At 41.6% G+C, this 17,322-nt stretch overlaps 1 protein-coding gene across 1 annotated transcript in view; it reads left to right on the top strand.

Annotated features, from left to right (window-relative positions):
- NBEAL1 (neurobeachin like 1) overlaps positions 1 to 17,322 on the top strand; it is a 135,972-nt gene that overhangs the window by 94,494 nt on the left and 24,156 nt on the right. Inside the window, 8 exon segments of the mRNA XM_014516902.2 lie at positions 1,496 to 1,653; positions 3,698 to 3,822; positions 6,026 to 6,152; positions 7,751 to 7,896; positions 11,347 to 11,480; positions 12,314 to 12,415; positions 14,927 to 15,022; positions 15,124 to 15,248. Of these exon segments, the coding sequence (XP_014372388.2) occupies positions 1,496 to 1,653; positions 3,698 to 3,822; positions 6,026 to 6,152; positions 7,751 to 7,896; positions 11,347 to 11,480; positions 12,314 to 12,415; positions 14,927 to 15,022; positions 15,124 to 15,248 (1,013 nt within the window).

Here is a 17,322-nt window from a genome sequence, read left to right as displayed (position 1 = left end):
ATGCAGGGATGAAGTCAGAATGGCCAAGCACAATTGGGGTTGAAGCTAGTAAGGGATGTGAAGAGTAACAAGAAGGGTTTCTACAAGTATGTTAGCAACAAAAGCAAGGTCAGGGGAAGTGTGGGTCCCTTACTGAGTGAGGGGGCAACGTAGTGACAGATGATACTGAAAAGGCTGAAGTACTCAATGCCTTTTTTTACCTTGGTTTTCACAGGTCAGCTCCCATAGTACTGCACTGGGCAATACAGTTTGGGGAGAAAATGGTGAAAGAACAGGTTAGGGACATTTACAAGTCCATGGGGCTGGATGCAGTGCATCTGAGGGGGCTGAGGGTATTAGCTGATGTGATTGCAGAGCTGCTGGCCATTATCTTTGAAAACTCGTGGTGACTGGGGGAGGTCCCAGATGATTGGGAAAGGGCAAATATAGTGCCTATCTTTAAGAAATGGAAAAAGGAGGATATAGTGAGCCTCGCCTCAGTCCCTGGAAAAATCATGGAATGGGTCCTCAGAGAATCCGTTTCTAAGCACTTAAAGGCGAAGGCAATTAGGAACAGTCAGCATGGATTCACCAAGAGCAAGTCATGCCTAACCAACCTGATTGTCTTCTATGACAAGATAATTGGCTCAGTGGATGTGGGGAAAGCAGTGGATGTGGGGAAAGCAGTGGACGTAACATACCTTGACTTCAGCAAGGCTTTTGACACAGTCTCCCACAGCATTCTTGCAAGCAACCATAGGAAGTACAGATTGGATGAATGGACTGTAAGGCAGATACAAATCTGACTAGATTGTTGGGCTCAATGGGTAGTAATCAATGGCTTGATGTCTAGTTGGCAGGTGGTATCAAGTGGAGTGCCCCAGGGGTTGGTCCTGGGTCTGGTTTTGTTCAATATCTTAATTAACAATCTGGAAGACCGGATGAATTGCACCCTCAGCAAGTTTGCAGATGACACCAAGTGGGTGGGGGGGGGCATGTAGTAGATACGCTGGAGGGTAGACCTAGACATTTTGGAGGATTGGACCAGAAATCTCATGAGGTTAGATTCTATGATTTCAAGTTACCTGTTAATTACAGTGAACAGTACAGTGGTTACATTTATTTATCTTTCCTTGCATCATATAAAAGATCCATATATGAGTTCTTTTCTTTGCCAGGCCACTAAAGCTAAATTACATTATAAAAAGCCAGAATGGTACTGAAAAATTCTAACGCTTCTGAAACCATAACTGGAACTCAAGTGCAGTCCATTTCGCATCCTGAACATGCAAACTCGTTCATACTTTACACATTTCATATGGCCAGTATCTGTCTTTCATTGTAAAATCTCTGATGTTTAACATACATGTTTTAAGTTTGCAGAATTTGTCAGGTTACTTGACAGTGTTTCCTCTTCACTGGTAGAAATTTATCCTTTGCTTTGAGCAAATGACTTCTGCAAATTCCAGGATTCTTGTAGGAAGCTGAGTAAGACTTATTTCCAGTTTTCTTTCAGGAGTATTTTGTGGAGCCATTTAACCGAAGGGCTCGCCAGGAAAATCTGCGTTACAACAGCACACTAAAACAACTTAATAGTCAGCGGACAGCTATACTGAGACAGTGGAGAGCAGCACAACTTTACCTCACTTGTGAAAGGGGCCCATGGGCTGAAAGGTAGGAGTGTAATCTTTTACTTAAATGCCATCTTGCATCTAAGAGAATTGCCCAATCCATTTATTTAATATTTCATACAGCTGGAATTGTAAAAGGTATTTAAACTATTTTAGTAGCCATTTTTGGTAGTCCCATTGATTGTTCTATTGAAGTATTTCCTGAATTATCAAAATACCAGTACTAATATTTAATATGTATCTGATTTCTTGGTAGATGAATATCACTGGGTGTATCTACATGTGCAATTAATGCAAAGCAATAAACTCTGGAGCACTTTGAACCAAAGTAAACTGCTCCTGGGCACAGCATCTACACACGTGCCCAGGACAACAGCAATATGAGCCAGGGCAGTCACTGTCTACGTGTGCATTTCAATACAGTAAATTACTCTGCCGAAAGATAGTACTGTTTTACAGCAGAGTTGATTAGTTTACCAATTGGTCTACTCCACAGTGAAGTGGATGCATAGATGCACCCACTGACAAATAACATGAAAATTAACTGAACAGAGAATTTTTAAAATTCATGACAGATAAATAGGATGTATAGCAGACCAACAGTTGCTTAATATGCTTCAGAAAAATGAGATGCAATCTGTAATCAGAATTTGCCTTTGTATACAGGATTAGTTACAACATAGTTAATTTCCCTCTGTTGTCTTGAATTTTCCTGGAAGTTGTAGTTGTATAAGATATTCCTTACCTTGATGCTTATCAGCTGCTGAATTACCGTGGAGGATAGATGTAGTTTGTAAAGTGCTTTGGGATCTGTGGGCACCTATACGTGAGTGCAGAGGCTGCTCCAACGCACTAGAATTCCAGCACTTTGGAGCAGGCTCAATAATCAAGTCTGCTGGAGAATGACAATTACTGCACTCTAGCAGCCTCCTGCATCTTGTGTATCAGTGTCCCCATGCTTAAAAATGGTAGCAGGGGTGCTTGAACTGAAGCTCATCAAATGAGCCACCCCCTCACCCCCAGAGCACATGTAAAAGTACCCTTTGGGACTGGAATGTAAAATAAAATTCATCTTACTTGTTTACATGCTACTTCTGAAGTTGCTTATGTACTATAATTACTCAAATCCAAGATGAGATTTTTTTTTTTTTCCCCTCAGGGAACATGGGGGGGAAAACAAGCCTCAGCTTGGATTTGAGTACCAGTACTCCGGCTCCTTCCCAGGGCAGCAAGCATTGCTGCTGCTTGGAGTCAGCAACCATGGAATCAGCAGCAGTTCTGTGAGCCCCAGTCGGGGGCCAGGGCTAACATCCAAGATTGGGTAGTAGAGGGGGTCGGGGATCAGGCAGCATGGGTCAGGAAATATGGCAGCAGTGTGCAAGGGGGATTGGGCAGCAGCACAGGTCAGAGGGTGGACAAGCAGCTCATTGTGGGATGGGGCAGTAGTGCACGCTGCTGTCCCATCCCCTGACCTGCTCTGCTTCCCATTTCCCCCTCCTGATGATCAGTGCAGGCTTCTGTCCCATCCCCTGACATGCCGCTGCCCCATCCCCAGCCCTGTGCTTCTGATGGAGCGGTAGTGCAGGTCAAGGGATGCAGCAGCAGTGCACGTGGGGGATCAAGCTGGAGATTGGGCAGCAATGGGAGTTGTGGATCAGGCTGTACTGTGGGTTAGGGATCAAGTGGGAGACAGGCGGCAGGGCTCAGGCCAGGGCAAGTGGTAGTGAGAGTAGGGGTTTAGGCAGGGGGGATAAGTGTCAGGGGACACAAGAGACAGGTATGGGGGGGGTGGTAAGTGGCAGGAGTGCAAGGCACAGGAGTCAGGCTACTTGCCCCCCCACCATGATTGGTGACAAATTTAAGACAGCACTCCAATAATTAGATTCTATACATGGAAAATTGCATCACGTTTTTATTTTCCATGTATAGAGTCTAATTGTGGGGGCGGGGGCTCATCTTAAATTTGAAGTTGCCTTGGATTTAGGTAGATACAGTAAATGTACACACAGCTCATGCTTTTGAATACAAAGCTGGCTAGATCCAGTTTATTTTCTTAATATTGGATTTTATATCTTTGTCACTTCTAGGAAAGAGAGTCCTATGCATTGGAAACTTTCAAATGTGGAAAATTACTCGCGTATGAGGCTAAAACTAGTGCAGAATTACAGCTTCAACTCCCATCAAGAGGCCAGTGCCCTAAGGGACAATCTGGGTGAGATGTGCTTACTGCTGCATTCTTCCTTTGAGAATTTGAATGGTTGACTACTTATTTTTATGATTCTTTATCAACATTTTCACAAATTTAAGGCATGGTGTTTGGTAGCTGTTTAAAATACATACATTTTTTTCTCTAAACCACACCATGTTTCCTTATAACGAAATACACGCAACAAGATAAATGAGAGAGAGATGGTAGACTTGAATAAAGTTTTCATGAAAAATCTGTTTCACTGGGACACTGTTGCTTAAATCCCAAACAGAAGGAGATTTACTAATAAGGAAAGCTTTATCCATATATGTGTTGTTGCCAGAAGGCCTAGAGCAGTTCCTTCCCGCCCACCCCAAAAAGGAATAAGCAAATATGTAATAGGGTGATAGAACTATAATGGTCGTGGAAATGTATGGAAGGCAAAGATTTTTTTGTGATATCTTTTATTGAATCAACTGTATAATTGGGAGAAATGTTAGAGAAGCTTTTAGGCACGAAGTGCCCTTCAGGTTCAGATTATAAAAAAAAAAAAAAACCCTTTCCTCTCAAACATAAGTGATCTTTCTTAGTTATCAGATAGTCTGGGTTCAAATTTAAAGAGAACATCTGACATCATAAAGAATTATAAATGTGATCAAGTGTCTGATCATAATTATAACTAGGTAAACAGATGATGTTGCATTTTTCATATATAGAAAAACTCCAAAAATATAATTAAGCAGATTTATTAAAAGAACATCTGATCAATAATATAGCACCAGGAGGGTATTTTTAAAAAATTGTTTGATTAAACTAATATTTTAATATAGCCTCACAATACAGAAACTGGAGCTAGGGGTCATAAAAAGAAACTAGTAGACAGTAAGTTTAAAACTAACAAGAAGTTCTTTCTCACACATCATGTAACTGAAGTGTGGAACTCATTGCCACAAGATGTGGAAGCTGACAATTTAACTATTTTCAAAAAGGAATTGGACAATTTCTTGGAGGAAAAATCCATCAGTAGCTTTTGAGCATGGGAGTTAGGGGTACAGCCTCTGAATCGGAACTTCATAGACATTAAATGCTGGAAGTTGTAAGTGAGAGAGAAACAGTAGGAAAACCCCTGGTCATACCCTGTTCACTCTCCTTTTCAGCATCCACACTGCTACTGTGTGACACAGGGAGACTGGGCCAGATAGACCTATGGTCTGACCTGATAAATGGCAGTTCTTACATTCTTAACCTTCCAAGGACACTTCTTCGAAATTTTTCTTTGAAAGAGGAGGCCTTGCCCAGCTCAGGTTACAGTAGATGCTTGGGAAATGTTATTAAATATAAAGGATAGAAACCCCATTCACATCTGGAGCAGAATAATGAGAGTATTTTATGCTTAGGGGAGGTGCTTTTCTAAAGGTAACTGTTATTAAAAGAAATATTATTGCAAGAAATATCTGCAACAAAAACACACAAAATGTCTGTGACTGCAATCTCTACACTCATATTATACACATTTTATATTAACCTTGACCTAGTTTAGTTAGAGCACTTGTATCTTAACTTGAAAATTCATTTTATTGAAGCTATGCTATGTTAGCTCTTTTTCTCTATGATTGTTATGGTAGTGCTTTACAGTAAAAATTGAAGAGAAGGACTCGTGTAAAAACAGATAGAAATGGTTTAGGTCAAAGCATTTTAATGCAGTGAGCAAGAGACAGAAACTGTTTGAAGGTTTGATTGCTGTTTTTACTTCTTATGAAATGCCAGAGAGTCTGTGTCATGTAATAATGGATGGATAGAGCTTACTGACCTGCAGTGACCAAACTTGGTTTTGATTTTTAGGTATTTATTCATTCCAGGACTCAAAACTACAACACTCCTAAGTTTGAACCCATGGCCATGCCAGAACATGTTTATGCAAAACATTACAAAGTATTCATTGATGCTGCTAAATAGACTATAAGCTCACAAGTAACTTGTATTCGTGTCCTCCTTGGCTTAGCTACAGTTATAATACCTTGCTATAAACTTGGAGATGTTTTTAAACTATTCTACTTGCCTCCCTGCAGTATATTTTTTTAATTTCAAGCTGCTCCTTCTCCAGTAAGAATAATGTGCAGCAGCAATAAACATAGTCAGCTGCTACCATTCAACTATCAAGAAGCATTGTGAAATTTAAAAAATCTGGTTTTTGTTTGAGTTGAAAATCTGTCTCTTATTCCAAAAGGAGTACATCAGACACAGCCAGCTAGCGAGTCTCTGCTTCTGGAAGTGGTAAAGCAGGTGAAAGTCAGTGACATGGAGGATGATGTCCTTGAATTGCCAGAAGAAGACACAGCAGCCAGTATAAACAAGTATGTACAGCATACAGAATCTTGAAATTCATCTCTATCCAGCTCTGAACAACTTTGTTCAGAGTTGGCCCTAGGGATAGCAGGGCTTATCTAACGTGCTAGTTGGCAATAATTCCCAAGGTTGTACCAACAAGGTAAGTATAGCTTGAATTTAACAGTCTGCAGTCCTCACTCTTCCAGTCACATGCAGGTTAAGAGGTGTAGGTGTCACTTATGCTATCCACATGCCCATGAAAATTCCCCTGCCTGAAAGATTCACCATCCAGGGGATGCAGTCAAACTGTGGTTTCCTTCATATCACCAAAATGGCCAGAAACGAATAGAACTGAGTAGATAATGTGTCTAGTAACTGCATATGCAGAATCTTTTGAACAATTCTTTGTCCCTACAAAATCTCAGAAGTGAAAATGGAAGCCTCTGTGAAGATCATATATTTTTTTTATACATTGAATAATAAATATTTACTGTCTTATATGTATTATAACTTTAAAGTTACTAAAGCCAGCACATGTATCTATGTAATAATTAAACCTTTTATCACAAAAGGTTCATTAACCTATTTAAAATATTCCTGTGGTTAATTTGCAGTATCTTGGAAAGTAGTACTAAGGACATTTACCAGATAAAGCTCTTCTACAGACTGAGAATCTGATCTGGCTTTCTTCTAAGCTTTTAGCACTTTGTGAGCAATATGAAAATTGGCATTATGCTTTATACTGTTGATAATATCAGATCCATCCTGTCAGATCTTATTAGATAAATAAAATGACTGCGAAGGAAAGATATGTAAAATTCTGCCAAGAAAGAACTGAGGCTTGAAGTCTAGTGTTTCAATCTGAGGTAAGATGGTTGCGTAAATGAAATAACGGGTGTAGGTTGTAGCCTACACCTGTCTGCGTGTTGGTCTAAGGACACAGGCAGATAAGGTTCTATGGGTAAATCTGATCTCTTTTATTAGACCAACTCAAATAGTTGGAAAAATTCTTCTTAGCAAGCTTTTGGGCACAAACACCCTTCATCAGGTTGATGAAGTGTCTGCAGATGGCCTGTGCTCTCCCTGGATGGAGTGGTAAAGCAGCCAGAGACCAGTGCATATGCAAGAAAGTAAAGCCAGTCAGTGAAAATATAAATTGAGGTGGTCAGTAGATGGGACACAGATGTGGGTGTTGCGGGGAGGAATAAATGTAACTGCGTTCAAATGATGAGATAAGAGAGTGGGGAGGAAAGGGAATGAGAATTTCTGGTAAAAAGTGGAGGGTTTACTTGGGGAGTCAGATATTAGGCAGGTTATAATGTGTCACAAATCCAATGTCTGTATTTAGTCCATTATTTTTTTTGTATCCAGTAGATTGAAGTGAAGTTGATAGGCTCATCTGTGAAAGGTATTTTGTAAATTCCCTTTGAGGATTAGAACTGAGATTAGAGAGAGCGTGGTTTTCTTGTGAAATGAAATAATGTACATGAAATAATGGAACTTTTTGTGTGATGCTCTTAAAACAGATCAGATTTAATTATTTTCTAAATTGTTCTTTTATTTTTCTACTTGATGGAACTGGAAAATTCAGAAAAAACAATGACAGTTGGTTGTGTTGTTGTAGGGATGAGAAGGAGGAGCAAAGCCAGAAAGAAAAGTTAGTATTGTCTGAAGACTGTGAACTTGTTACAGTAATTGATTTAATACCTGGAAGACTGGAGGTAACTACTCAGCACATATATTTTTTTGATGGTAGCATTGAAAAAGAAGGTGAGCATTACTAATAACTCATTTTCCTTCTTAACATAGTGCGTCATGATGTTCTTACAAATATTATTAACATCCTTTTTTTCAATGAACATCAAACTGAGTTCCAGAAACCTTTCTGCTAGTTAGCAAAATTGTTCATAAAGTTCACTAAACAGATGACTTGAATAATTCTTTTGGAGCAAAGGTTTTGTAAACATAACTGTTCACTGAGCCATTTTGTTAACCCAGGCTGCTTAGATTTTATTTCCTTGGGTAATACCAGGGTTTTTCATAGATTTCATAGACATTTGGGCTGGAAGGGGCCCCGGAGGATCGAGTCCAGCCCCCTGCCCCAGAGGCAGTAAGTCAGCAGGGATCATAGGATCCCAGCAAGATAAGCATCCAAATGTGTTTTGAAGGCATTCAGAGTGGGTGCTTGAACCGCCTCTGGTGGCAGTCTATTTCAAACCTTGGGGGCTCAGACAGTGAAGAAGTTCTTTCTTTTGTCCAGCCTGAATTGGTCGCAGCGGAGTTTGTGACAGTTCGATCTTGTCATCCCTTGGGGTGCTCTGGTGAACAGACATTCCCCCAGATCCTGATGAGCACCCCTGATAAACTTATAGGTGGCCACCAGATCACCCCTGAGCCTGTGCTTTTCCAGGCTAGAGTCCCATGGCTCTCAGCCTCTCATCATAAGGTCTGTTTTCCTGACCTCTGATCATGCGTATGGCTCTCCTCTGCACCCTCTCAAGCTTCTCCACATCCTTTTTGAATTGTGAAGCCCAAAACTGGACGCAGTACTCCAGCTGTGGCCTCACCAAGGCCAAGTACAACGGGAGAATGCTGTCCCGGGATTTGCTTGAGAAGCATCTATGGATGCAAGCCAGCGTTTTGCTCGCTTTACTAGCCGCAGCATTACACTGAAGGCTTGTGTTCATCTTGTGGTCCACCTTGACCCCTAAGTCCCTTTCATCTGTAGTGCTAACCAGCATAGCACTACCGAGCCTATAAGCATGCTGCAGGTTTTTCCTCCCAAGGTGGAGAACCTTGTGTTTTTCAGTGTTGAACACCATCAGGTTCTCATCTGCCCATTTCATGAGCCTGTCAAGATCCGCCTGGATCACCCTTGTTTCCTCAGGCGTGGATGCTTTACCCCAGAGTTTGGTGTCATTGGCAAACTTGGCCAGTCTGCTTCTGACACCAATGTCCACGTCATTGATGAAGATGTTAAATAGTATAGGCCCTAGGACAGAGCATTGAGGGACCCCACTGGTCACAGCGCACCAAGATGATTGGCTCCTGTCGACCACCACCCTCTGGGTCCTACTGCGGAGCCAATTCCCCAGCCAGTGGATTGTGGTGAATCCGAGGCTGCAGTTAACCAGTTTAACCAAGAGGTGATCAGATTGGGATACCTGATTGAAGGCTTTTTTAAAGTCAAGATATACAATGTCCATCTCTTTCCCCTTGTCCAGGTGATAAGTCACCTGGTCATAAAAGGAAATGAGATTGGTCAAGCAAGACATACCCGCAACAAACCTATGCTGGGTATCCCTCAGGATATTGCCGTCAACTAGTCTGTTAAGGATGGCCTCTTTGATAATCTTTTCCAAGACCTTCCCCAGGATAGAGGTCAGGCTGATGGGCCTGTAGTTTGCCAGATCTACTTTCCTCCCTTTCTTGAAGATAGGCACGACGTTGGCCCTCTTCCAATCATCGGGCACTTCACCAGAGCGCCTGGAGCTCTCAAAGATCCGTGCCAGGGGCTGAGCTATGATACTCGCCAGCTCCCTGAGTACCCTTGGGTGTAACCCATCAGGGCTGGCTGACTTGAAGGTATCCAGCCTGTCAAGGTGTTCCTTCACGAGGTCAGCTTCAATGGAGGGCAAGGAATCTCCCACACCTGGGCCTCCCTGACCCACAGTGGGCAGGGCCGTCCCATGGGACCGGTGAAAAACTGACGCAAAGTACCCATTTAGCAAGTTCACATTTTCCTGGGCGTCGGTTGTCAGGTGCCCCACCTGGCTTAGCAGGGGTCCAGCGTTGCCCTTGCTTTTCCTCTGGCTTCCCACATATCTAAAAAGACTTTTTATTTTCCTCGATATTTGTAGCTAGCTGGAGTTCCATCACAGCCTTGGCTTTCCTGATTTGCTCTCTGAAGGTCCAGACAAGAGCAGAGTAGAGTATTCCTTCTTGGTGGCGGTTCCAGTCCTCCATTCTTTGTAGGTCTTCCTTTTAAGACACAGGAGGTCCGCCAGTTCCTTGGAGAGCCAAGGGGGCTGCTGTGCCCTTTTGCTGCCTTTCCTCCGAGACGGGATGGACTTTGCTTGCACATCCAAGATTGCTTCCTTGAGGAGCAACCACTCGTCCTGAACTTCCCTCTCCATTGGGTTGTGGCCTTTTAGGACCTCTCTGACAAGGGTTCTTAGCTTGTCAAAGTCAGCTTTCCTGAAGTCAAGGACTTCTGTATTACTGACTGACTTACCAGCTTTATGGCGCATGATGAAGGTGATCAGCTCATGGTCACTGTCACCCAGCTCCCTTCGATTGTTAGGTCACTGATTAGGTCATCCCCGGTTGCCAATACGAGGTCAAGCAGCGCTTTACCTCTTGTTGGCCCGTAGACTTCCTGCGTCAGATAGAGGTCATCCACACGAGAGAGAGCTTTGCATCCACTCAGATTTGGCCGAGCGCTTCTCCCACGAGATATCTGGGTAGTTAAAGTCTCCCATGACAACCATACACTGGGATTGTGTGGCCTCAGCCAATTCCCTGGTGAACTCCTGGTCAAGGTCTTGACTCTGGGTAGGGGGTCTGTAGTATCCCTTGTGCCGTTGTTACTATGTTATTAAGAAATAAAGTACCTTTCATTTTACAGGGATAAATGAGAGTTCCCTGTAATCTCTTCCATGCTAGTGACCAATCATACTGAAAGATGAGCTTTGTTCCCCATATGAATAGATAAAAGAAGTAGTTTGAAGCGTTAATTAGCTATAAGCATTTGATGACCTTTTGTAGGGAAGTTAGTATGTGCTAACAGCCCAACATGTGATTTGAACTTGGGAAAGTGAACTGAACTGTTTGACCAAAGGAAATATAAAAACTTTACACAAATGGCATATTAACAAGCTAGTCTTTTCAGTTAGTGGTCTGCTACTAAGGACTGTTTTTGAGCAAATCTTGGTTTTGTCAAGGGCTTTTAAGGATGAAAAAATTATCTTTCAGTTTACCAAAAAATGAGAAAAGAAACATTTACTTCTATTTCTCTATCACAGGAACACTGCTTGAAGGCTGGAATGATTGCCAGCCAAGTATCCGTAGTTGTATATATCTACAGATAATCTTGCATAAATGAAACTACCATTTCTAGATGACAGTGCAGTATTAGGAATTTATTTTGACTTGTGGAGTACAAGTAGTACCACTGTGAAGTATATTGTTGATCAATAACTGAAGTTGTTTTGTTCCCAGGGGTAGGTTATGATTTCAAATGGGCTCTTTCTCAAATTCGAGAGATACACTTGCGTCGTTACAACTTGAGGAGGTCAGCTTTGGAGATCTTTCTTACTGATCAGACCAACTACTTCCTTAACTTCAATAAGGAGGTATGAACATGTCATATGTTCCTAATGATCATTCAGCACAAATGGAAAGTTATAGTTCAGTGGCCATTTCAAATTTGACTCATTGCATCATCTATAGTATTATCATAGTTGCATCAAAATATGTGCTTGATTAAGCTATGTTGGGAAATAAGGATATGGACCGTATCTTGTTGGAATAATCAAAAGGAGAAAAAATGTTCCAACGTTGAACAGCTATGCAATTCTACCTCACCAGAAATTATATGAAGGGTAACTTTCATATTATACAGATTTTAAATAATTTCTACAAATGAATCATGAAATGGTGGATACTGTGTTCTGTGTAACACTGGGATTGGAAAATAGAAATTACAATTTTTCCCTCCTGATGGTTTGAAAAATTGTTTTTCTCTAAAATGATCCTTTTTAGGTAGGGCTACAAGGACTAACTGAACATGGATGGATTAAATACTGAACTGATGAGTTAGTTTTACTGGTAGCTGCTATGTACAAGGCATTTAAAGTGAAGATATTAGACGAGTAACTTGTACAGTAAACATTTTTTACAACTGAAGATGCATAATAGAGTTTTCAGTGGAATTGGTTTGGATATGATGATTAGTTTTGCTGGTTGTGATTTGTGCAAGAGTCAAATTTGTTTTAGTCACAAATATTATGTATTCCTAGTTCCTACAGCTGAATAAAAATGTTTTTTGGCAACATGAGAAGAGCATAATTCAAAATGCAATCATTTTTTTAATTAATCTATGATGAAGGTTGCTGACTTTTGTTAGCTGCGTTCTTTAGTGTGATTTTTTTGCGTGTTTTGTTTGTTTGTTTGTTTGTTTTTACAGGTGAGAAACAAAGTATACAGTCGAATTTTGTCACTTCGCTCTCCAAATATTTATGGGACCAGGTCTCCTCAGGAACAGTTTAAAGCTTCAGGCTTGATGCAGGTACATAGATTTTAGTGGGAATAGATGTAGAGAATTTGAGCATTTTTCAAAGAACTGGTTTAAAAATAAAATTCTGAAGCTAGGGTTTATGATAATTTTTCACTGTTTCTGGACATGAATGGCAAGGGGGCTATCTTTTCCCCTCACTTCTGTCTGTCAGGACCACCAGCCAGATCCGGCCCACAGACAGCCTGGGCACTGCCTGTCCAGCCCACTGGCCAAAGAGGTTGAGCACCATCAGTCTAAACCAAGACTCTTATTCCATTACCTGGATTAGCTTTTATAACACGCAAGTCCCTCAATGGGTTAACTGCATTTTTTTCCTCTCCTACTCACCTTGCCTCTCTCACCAGCGCCTCCTCATTTTCCCTCCCCCTTTCCCTGCCCTTTGTATTCTAATCACAGCTTTCTATTTAGAAGCTCTGCTTCCTGCAGGCCCTTCACAGCATCTGATGAAGTAAGCCCTTTGCTTATGAAAGCTTATGCTATAAATCCCTAATTTAGCTAGTCTGTAAAGTGCAAATCTACCCTGCCTTTATAAAGATCTGTAGCCACAAACTCAAAGCCCAAGAACCAACTTCAACCATGGATAGCAGTTAAATAATTCCTTCATGCCTCAGGTGTTTCTAGAAGAAAATCTGCTTGGTAAAAAACTCAACATATGGCATTTGACAAGTTAGAGTTTATTCCCCACTTGAGTCAAATTCATGTCTTCCTATACTAAGTGCTTTCCTTAGTGTATACAGTTACCAGATTCATACCGCTTTATCAATCTGGGTGTGTCTGCAGGAGCATCGTGTGCAAAAAAATTAGAGGACACTTGCAGTAATTTTACTTCTGGTGTTAGCAAATAGGTTTGGCCAAACATTTGTTTCTTTCATTACCCACCAAAATAATTTGCCATGCAACCTATTATAATGGGTATCTGCAGCAAAACCCAGCTGAAGTATGACATGTATAGGTCCTACTTCCCACTTACAGTGGAGTAATCGTAGCTTGCAAGTAAAATGTCAATTTTCAGAAGAAAGAAAAATTACCACATTTTTTCTGACTTCACTCAACAGCCTTATCTGTGTCTCTGGCAGATATTGCATTTATTGCATAATTAATGTATTGCTCATATGATAATTGTAACACAGTGCTGTAAAATGGCAAACCAGCTACAAAGATGCTTCATAGTTAATGTGGAACATCTTTGTGGCTGGTACGTGTGGTGCTTTAATTTAAATGTGTGGCATGCAGAGTGGCAGAGCAAGGCATTTTAAAAGTTCCACAGTGCTGCGGAGCCAAAGGGCTCCCCCTGCACCAGACATGGTTGCAACCTTTCCTGGTTGCCGATATGCTCCATATAGGCCAGGACATATAGAAAAGCTACGGTGCAGGGAATTCATGTGTATCCCTTGTGCCCAGCATGGTTGCAGCCCCATCCCAATGCAGGCTGTAGGGCAAGGCTGCAACTTGGACACAGGTAAGTGGGGGGCCTGTCAGCTCCCCATGCTGTGGCATTTTCAAATGCTTTGCTCTGCACCCTGCATGTGGGTGTAAGTCAATCCTCAAAACATACACAGTACACACTTCCCCCCCATGGCCAATGTATAGACTCTGAGATTTGAATCCCAATTGGGGCTGCCCTATGTCCCATTGTGAAACTCAGCTGAGTATATCATGCATGGTAAGACTCACTGTGTTTGAGATGGCACATACAATTCCTCAGATCTCAGTTGCACTGTTAGTTTAATATCTGCCGCAGGCCTATGTCTTTTTGCATCACTAGACCTATATTTTCTTTGAGGAAAAGAGGGGGAGTTGTACTGTTGTTCAAAGGTTTAGTATTTCCCAATGTTTCTCCATTTTACATTTTCTCCTTCCTGACACTTGAGCTCCACCATTTTGCTGTCAAAGTGTAATAGACAGAGCTCCATAGAAACAGTCTGCACAGGGTTCAGAGTTACATAAGACATTTGGCAGTGCTTTCACAAAGACAATAATAACTCACTAAGATCTGCATAGTTAACAGAGCAAGATGTAGAGACTTTACCCTTTTAAATTGGAAGTTTGAATCGTGTGTCAGGTTCCTGCTCTTTCTTTTCCAGTGCTACCTATTTTCTCCTTTGCTGTTTAAACTTCATTCCATTTTCCTCATCTTCTTTCCCCCAATAGCTCTTTTTCCCTATTTTTTAATCTATCCTCTTTCTCTTCTTTCTAACAGAACTTTTAAAATTGTTTTTATTGCCAGTCTGGGAAAGTGGCTGCACTGCATTTAAAACAATTTGTTACATCAGTCAGCTCTCTGTTGATCTCAAGGGATGGGCAGCCTAGCCTCAGAAGCAGCTGGACTGTAAACTAGGTTATGAAAAGTGAAACTTGTAAATTCATATCATGTTTGTAAAGTAGTGCCCCTTATTTATTAACAACTGATAGCTAGACACAGAGAAAAATATATAATCTATAATTGCAACAATTATTCCAGTTTAATAATTTCAGTGTTCCCTTTTTTCTTTTATCCTTCAGAAATGGGTGAACAGAGAAATATCTAACTTTGACTACCTCATTCAACTGAATACTATGGCAGGACGAACTTACAATGACCTTGCACAATATCCAGTGGTAAATTTGTTTAGTTGCTGCTCACTGTCCTCTATATCTATATTATTTATTTTTGTTGAAAGATGGGGTTTATACCTGAGTTTTGAACTACCATTTTCTAGTTTCCCTGGGTCCTTAGAGATTATACTTCAGAAGAGTTGGACCTGAATAATCCTGCTGTCTTCAGAGATCTGTCCAAGCCCATTGGGGTAGTGAATGAAAAGAATGCTAAAGCTGTGAAAGAAAAGTAGGTATTTTTAATTAATTATTTCCATTTCTTTCTCAAATTCTATTTCTTCTTGGTGGAAGGTTTTCAGACTAATAATAATTGTTCGTTTTGCTAATTCCTTAATTTCTGTGACTGATGTTAAATACTATTAACCTTTTTATTTGATAGAAATGTATTTGCAGAGTTAACTAGGAAAATGCTAGGTAATTATATTGGAAGCAATGGAAAAACAAGTTTTACTGTCTTCAGTTCTAGAAGATCAAATCTTTAAGTTGGTTTATTTAAAAGGGGGGCGGGATGGAAAGGATGGAGAGAAGAAATGAAGTGTTATGAACTAACCCAGAGTCACCCCTCTGCAGTTGACTTGACCCAGATGCTTTAAAGTGACTTATCCTGTGTCTGATTCCTTTTTCTGAATAGAGGTGGTTCATATGAAATAAGAGTGGTGGACTGAACTGGAAGGAGAGATTGGTACTATTTCTGAATTTGGTCTTCCCTTGGCTTTTTTTTTTTTTTTGAGCTAAAATCTCATCTTTTGAAATGAGTTCAATTTCTTCTGATAGCTGATTCTGTGCAGTGATATCAGTCTCTTGCACTCATGGTATGAGCATAGTGAATCATGGATTTGGCTCTAGTAGGGAACAAATCCTTTGGCTTGTCAAATGCCATATGTTGAGGATCTTACCAAGCAGGTTTTCTTCTAGAAACACTTGAGGCATGAAGGAATTATTTAACTGCTATCCATGGTTGAAGTTGGTTCTTGGGCTTTGAGTTTGTGGCTACAGATCTTTATAAAGGCAGGGTAGATTTGCACTTTACAGACTAGCTAAATTAGAGATTTATAGCATAAACTTTCATAAGTGAAGGGCTTACTTCATCAGATGCTGTGAAGGGACTGCAGGAAGCAGAGCTTCTAAATAGAAAGCTGTGATTAGAATACAAAGGGCAGGGAAAGGGGGAGGGGAAATGAGGAGGCGCTGGTGAGAGAGGCAAGGTGAGTAGGAGAGGGGAAAAAATGCAGTTAACCCATCGAGGGACTTGCATATTATAAAAGCTAATCCAGGTAATGGAATAAGGGTCCTGGTTTAGACTAATGGGGTGCATCTACACATGCAAGCACGTGTGCTTGCAGCAGCTTAAATAGAGGTGGTGCAAATCTGAGCCGGTGCTTTTTGCTTCAGCACACTTGCTCAGACATGCACTTTGTTGTGGAGCAAATTGTGCAACTTGGGGAAAAATACCCCTGCCTGGCTCCTCCCGGATCTTCAGCCAGGGGGAGCTAGAGCCCAGGGCCAGCACCTGTGCTGTCCCCAGCAGTATAAAAAGCTACCCTGTCCTGGCCCCAGCAGTATAAAAAGCCGCCCTGGCAAGTAGTTCAGGACTATTAGCTTTTAGGAGGTTCTGGGGCCCAGCCAATTGGTACCTGGGGACACTACCCCTTGTGCCAGCTGGACTGCTGAAGCAGCCCTGAGAGTTCCCTGTTACACAGGGTGTGGTGGCCTGCTTTGAACTGTCAAAACATGTCCTCCTGGCCCCATTTATCCAGGAGGTCAGCCACAGCCAGATGGGTCCAAGGTGCCAGCTCTGAGCAAGCAGGGTTCTGCCACTGGCCTCCCTAGCAGGAATTCTGGTGTGCCATATTGGAAAACTGAAAAATCCCTGATTTAAAAATAAAAAAAAAATCCCAAAGTCACTCTGTAAAATACCCCCAAATCCATGTTCCTCCACAAGTAAAACAAAAGACCACTATAAAGACAGAGCAAGAAAGAGACAGTGATCAGTTGGACAGTGTTTTATTGATATATCTTACAGAGTTAAAGCAAGTCTCTTACTATAATACAGTGAACTCTAAATATGTTTCATCAATACATGTTTTGCTGCACTCCCACAGGGTGATGGCCCCCCAACAGGGGGTTCAACCCCCCCAAACAAGGGGTACAGGCCCCCAAAGGGGGCCAAATGGCCCCGACAGGGGCTACCACCCCCTTGCAAGGCCCAGATGCCCCACCCCAGTCCCCCAATTATTGCCTCACCTGGCCCCATCCCCCGTCAGTTCTTGCAGCCCCCACAATGGCTGCCCCGTCCCTGTACT

Source organism: Alligator sinensis, unplaced genomic scaffold (assembly GCF_000455745.1).
Source record: "Alligator sinensis unplaced genomic scaffold, ASM45574v1 scaffold755_2, whole genome shotgun sequence".
Taxonomy (NCBI): Eukaryota; Metazoa; Chordata; order Crocodylia; family Alligatoridae; genus Alligator; species Alligator sinensis.
The sequence above is the reverse complement of the archived record's forward strand: the minus strand, read 5'-3'. Positions and strand labels throughout refer to the sequence as shown.